This window comes from Theobroma cacao, chromosome 3 (genome assembly GCF_000208745.1).
Source record: "Theobroma cacao cultivar B97-61/B2 chromosome 3, Criollo_cocoa_genome_V2, whole genome shotgun sequence".
Classification (NCBI taxonomy): Eukaryota; Viridiplantae; Streptophyta; class Magnoliopsida; order Malvales; family Malvaceae; genus Theobroma; species Theobroma cacao.
Window position 1 is genome coordinate 13,322,700 of NC_030852.1, and position 6,418 is coordinate 13,329,117.

General features: G+C 35.3%; 1 protein-coding gene across 1 annotated transcript; it reads right to left on the minus strand.

The window, feature by feature from the left end:
* LOC108661146 lies at positions 2,352-3,037 on the minus strand. The gene is made up of 2 exons (XM_018117035.1): positions 2,859-3,037; positions 2,352-2,757 (listed from the first exon to the last, which is right to left on the minus strand). The coding sequence occupies exons 1-2, from the start codon at positions 3,035-3,037 to the stop codon at positions 2,352-2,354; spliced, it is 585 nt and encodes a 194-aa protein (XP_017972524.1).

Here is a 6,418-nt window from a genome sequence, read left to right on the forward strand (position 1 = left end):
AAAAACTGAAAAATTGCCCATAGACATATTTTTCATCCCTTATACTCATACCATTCTCCAATTTGTCAAATGTGATCTAAATTCTCTCAAAATCTCAAATTTTATCCGCGAGTGGAAAAATTACAATTTTGCCCCTAGATAGTGAAAATTTCGGTTTGACTTCAAATTGATCCTCGAACTCCTAATTACCATTTTGAGTCATCCCTGAACTGTGAAACTCTTAATTTCACCTTAAAATTCCTATTTGAACTAGTTCGAGGCTTAATCGACTTAATGATACCATTATGGGCAATATCGTCTTTTAACGATTTCTCGAACTTCCTAAATATACAAACATTCTATCGAGCATGTGAATGACATTATAATTATTTTACAAAGCAGGGTTTGACAATATCCACAGTAGCTAAGGAAGATATATTGAATATCAATAATAACTAGCACAAAATATTCAACAAAACCATAATTAAGCATCACACATGTCACGACCCGGTACTCCCCTCGAGCCCGTGACAATTGCCTCGACGTCCCGATAAACATTCATTGCCCGAAATCCCAACCAGAACCTCGCAAGGCTTTAATATCAGTTTTCGCACCTCCCCTATGAGCAACAGTTGTTAAGTATTATGTTTTTAGAGATTATAAACTATTTCCAAATCAAAACAATAGAAAAATAATTTTTTTCTCACAAAGGCATTTTGGTCATTTTTCCTCAAAAATCTCGAAACCAGCTAAAAATGTAGTATGTGAGTGGAAAACACATATTTCATAATAAAAAATAAGTTTAGATGTCTAAAACATTCATTTAAAGTGAAACTATAATTATTTGAATATAATAAAAATATTCAATAAAATATTCTATTTTCTTATAAAACAATATTTATAGAATTACTGGTAAATAATTTTTGTAGCGTAAAAGCTAAATAAATTCATACATACTGTAATACAAATAGCCTAAGCATAAGATTTAATTTACAGTGACACGTGGGCCAACAAACGACCAAAACTATCAAAAGCGGTAAACTTACAATTTTTGATGATGCAAGTCCAAAACTTATGTCTCACAGCAGGTGATCACTTAACTCGTGACTTAGCCGTTTGGCTCTTAGCAAGTTTCAAAATCACACATCTTACACTCATTTTGTATAATTTATAATTCTTTCTCAAAGATGTTTAAACATTCTTGAAACATTTAATCACTTATTTGCTCTTTCATACTCCAAGTATATCATTTCCATAAAGGCATGCCCAACTACTCATGCTTCAATTTATCTCCAAGGGTTTCTAGCATACCACGTAGTTTACTTGTGTTGCCACTAATCCTTTCCTTTCAACAAAGTCAAGACAAGATTTGTAAATTCTCGTAACAATATTCTATATAAACTCATTTGCTATATCATTCTTGAAATCTTCATTCACACTCTCATCACTTGGTATTGACATCTCTTATCAATATCTCATACATTCATCTAACCTTTCCCTCACTTCCTCTTTAACCTTTTACAAGGTTTACTTTATTTCTTAAGATTTGACTTTAGTCAACATATTATTCATCTTAACACTCCCCCAAAGCACTTAAGACTCCCAATAACGAAACTCGACATCAAAACCAATGACCATATTCCAACTCGTGAGTCTAATCTTTATGTCGCTCATAGTTTGCTCATGCTTTCTAGCCATTGGGGGTTTTTAACGCGATAGCGTTTGATAGTCAATACTGTGGCGTTGCAACTATTTGAATTCACTTTATCCCAGCAACTCTTCTACCTTTAAAGCTACTACTTCAATTATTCACAATCGTGTGGCTTCCCTCTGAGTCTATACCACAATTAGCAAGACTAACTTTCTATCACAAGTGCGTGATCAGAACATTGATTTAACATATTTATTTTGCCACTAACATTCATATATCTTTACCATAACATTTAATACTAGTTTGCTTAAGCAAAAATCTCCAAATTTATTCATAGCTACATGTATCTCAGATTGCACACCACTTATCATCAGTCAATGAATCCCACTTGAGAATACTTTTTCCATATTGTATAGTGACTTCACCATATACGTATGACACCACACACATAATTATTCGTTGTTTTCTAGTGTTCCACAATTCCTTAGTATTCACAACTACTGGTCTTCTTTGTCTTACAACTCATATAGTCCAATCACTTCAACTTAAAATCGTCATGAAATTAATCCACCTGAATCAACATCTTATGCTTATCTTATTATTAGTTCAAAAGTTTCATGATCATGGAAACTACAATTTACAAAACTAGCTTTCTATCATATGTACTTTATTAGAACACTAATTTCAACATATTTAATCTACCCTTGGTGGTATGTCAAAATCATCCCTGTCTCGGTTGTAATCCAGAAGAATCTCTTCTTTGCATATTCATACAAGCTAGTGGAGATGGAGCAGCTACCGTAGCCAGTCCTAACTGTGGGCAATCTCTCCTAATGTGACCCAGCTGACCACAATAAAAACATCGTATAGGCCCTCTACACGGCCCGACATGATATCTCTCACAATTTTTGCATTTATCAAAACTTCCGGATCTCTTCCCAGAAATAGTCATCGCAGATCTGTTAAATCTCGAAGGCCTTTGCTGTGTTTGTGAAAATGGAGGTAGGGAAGATGTTACTGAAACAATAGTAGTACTTCCTGAAACAGATGAGTCTTTGCCCCTTGTTGGTGGCTGACTAGAAGATATAGTCAAATTTTTCCTTTTTGCTAACTCAGCTCGCATTCTCCTATTTCATTAGCAAGCTTCTCAGCTCTTAAAGCCATTTGCACCACCTCTTTAGTTACGGTTACGTCCGACTCACCCATAAAAGAAACGCAACCATGTTACCTAGCCTCTTTAAGCTTATTAGAAATAGAAACATCCAGCACTAGTGGTGGGACAGGAGGTGGGGGTGGTGGTACTGAAGGAGCAGCTGGAGGAACTGTAAGAAGAGCTTGACTAGCCTGAGCCTGGCCAACAATAGCAGTAAAGAAGGCTGTCAATGCTTGAACTGCCTCAGGAGGCATGGCAAGAATACTAGTAGGTGGCAGAGGAGGTCGAGGATGTGGAGGAGTCTCGGTCTACTCAACAGCAGGTGCTGCCTAAATAGTAGATGCAGCCGATTCCCCGTCTATACTATCTAGCTGACGATGTTGAGAATGACCTCTTCCCCTCCCAACTGATCTAGTGAGAGGTGGGTGTTCACGTCAAGGAGGCATGATAATCTATAAGAAGGAATAAGGCAAGTTTAAACAACCTCAAGATCTACATGCAAATACATGCATTCTATTTAGTCTAACCTAACTTAACTCGGGGCCACACTGACATTGTGAATTTTAAAACAACTTTAAACCCAAAAGCACTGATCTTTAAACCCAAAAGCTCTGATACCAATGTAATTGTCACGACCCGGTACTCCCCTCGAGCCCGTGACAACCGCCGCGACGTCCCGATAGACATTCATTGCCCGAAATTCCAATCGAAACCTCGTAAGGCTTTAATATCAGTTTTCGCACCTCCCCTATGAGCAACAGTTGTTAAGTATTATGTTTCCAGAGATTATAAACTATTTCCAAATCAAAACAATAGAAAAATAATTTTTTTCTCACAGGGGCATTTTGGTCATTTTTCCTCAAAAATCTCGAAACCAGCTAAAAATGTAGCATGCAAGTCGAAAACACTTATTTCATAATCAAAAATAAGTTTAGATGTCTAAAACATTCATTTAAAGTGAAACTATAACTATTTGAATATAATAAAAATATTCAATAAAATATTCTATTTTCTTATAAAACAATATTTATAGAGTTACTGGTAAATAATTTGTGTAGTGTAAAAGCTAAATAAATTCATACATACTGTAATACAGATAACCAAAGCATAAGATTTAATTTACAGTGACACGTGGGCCCACGAACGACCAAAAGTATCAAAAGCGGTAAACCTACAGTTTTTGAGGATGCAAGTCCAACTGTAGCCCTCAACGAAATGAGCTATCTACCGATTATCCTGAGCCTAAAAGGGGTGGAAAGGAGGGTGGTGAGATTATATAATCCCAATGAGTAAACAAATACCATCTAAAATATCTAAAGCTGAGTAAATCGAGACAGATAAAATAGTTTAACATAAAAATGATTCACAGCATTTAGAACTCATTTTAATAAGATAAAATAGATTCATTTCACCCAAATAAACAATGAGGCTTATGATTTCCTGAAAAGCTTGACTCGTGCCAAAATCATTCTCATACTCAGTTATCAGGGCTACCTTGGCCAAGGGCTATCCCAACCGAGTCCACCAAGGCTGTTAAAAGGTTATGTACGCATAAATTATGTTTTTATTTTGAAAACATAGCCGTTCCTTGGTGTTGGCTGAGTTCATCCTCACGTGGTGGCTTGGCGTGAAGTGAACTCTAAAGTTGTACCTCAGGAGTTACCTTACGCGCTTTCCCAACTGAGGTAAGAATATAACAGGATTCCGTGCCCCTCAAAAAGGCTGGTCCACAGAACCCGCCCACTGCAGCAAGCTAAACCCACCATACAATAAAATTTGCGATAGCATGACATGGCAATTATTTTATTTTACAGCCTCTCAAGGCAAATCAACAGTTCATACATTTTCAGCACATTTACCAATTCAACCATTCATGCCAATATTATCCTAAGCCATTCAATTCAAACCATGATTTATAACATAGCAATTAGTCTCCAATTACTCCATTTTCAAAACCATCATTCAATTTCAAGACAATTTTGTAAAATCATTTCATTTAATCACATTTTGCTTATAAAACATAAAGATTTACCATTTAAACTCATTTTTCTATCAAATCACAAAAACGAATAAAAACTACTTTAGATAATTAAGATGATAATAAGGTTACTCACTATAATGGAAATCGAGTTTCGAGTACTCCGATTCTTGATACTCGGGTACTATCCCTTTACTTTTGCCAGAATGCTCACCACCTAGACATAATGCACAATAAGCCATTTACTACATTTGTGCTAAATTGTTATAAAACCAATTCAGGCTTTATACTAATGCATAAAATGGGATGTGAAATACTCGGGTAACTATCTAAATACGGTGTTCAATATAAATTCAATTATGTACCTAAATAAAATGGTATTGGCCTAATTCGATCTATCACCTGATTAATTGGCCAATATGTCCAATTTAACTCCAATTAACTCCATTTTTCTTCCAATTCTCCAAACCATCAAGCACAAGTCAAATAGCATAAAATTTAGGAAAATCATCTTCACATTTTCTCTTGGGAATTTTGGCCATGGTGGGTGCATCAACACTATGATTTTTCTTACTTGATTTTCTCACCGTAATTTATCATTTCCTAACCAATTCACTTGAAATAAAATCAAATCCACCATCCACACTTTACATGGAAGATTCGGCCAATGATGGGTGATGGGAGGAAGTGAATTTTTCTTGTTGGCTTTTCATGCTACACATCACTAACTAACTAAAAACACTAAAATACATTGAAATCTAACCAAATCAAGCATCAAAACCTCCCTCTAAGTGTTCGGCCAGCAAGGGATTCATCATGATTTCATGTGATTCAACCATGGAAAATAAGAAAAAATGCTTAAGAAAGAGAGATCTCAAGCTTAATTGAAAAAATCTTACCTTTTTTCACTTGTTTCCTTGAATTTTCACACTTTTCCCTTGAATTTTTTCCACCTAGGGTTTTGTTCTTCCTTTTTCTTGCTTTTCCTTGATGAGGCCGACCATAATGAAGAGAAATGGGCTGGTTTTGTGCTAATTTATAAGGAAAATAATAAAGAAATAAAAGTTGACACTTGTCACCTTACCATTGGTCCATTTTTAAATTCTTAACTATTAAGCTTTATTTCTCCACCACATAAAATCCTTCAATTATCCATGGTAATAATGGGTAAAATCCATGTGCTGCACAAGTGTTGGGTGGTGTAAAATTATAATTTTGCCCCTTAGGTGGGAAAATGACTATTTTGCCCTTATCTTCGGAAAAACACCGAAATTAAAATTCTTCACTTCTCAAACTCAAATTATACTCCAAATGATCAATCTTAGTAAAAAATTTCATCCAGCACTCACATCTTAACCTCAGGTAGCAAAATGACCATTTTGCCCCTAGGTCATGAAAATTTCAATTTGACTCCAAATCTGTCCGTGAGCTCCGAATCACCATTTTAAGTCATTCTGGGGTTTTAAAATTCTCAATTTCATCTTAAAATCTCGATTTGGACTAGTTTGAGGCTTAATTCAATTTAATTGTACCATTTGGTACAATACCGTCTTTTAACGATTTTCAAGGTACCCAAGTAAGCAAACATACATTCTTATGTAGGAATGGCATAATAAACATATTGTAGAGCTGAGCTTGACAACACACATAAATTAAA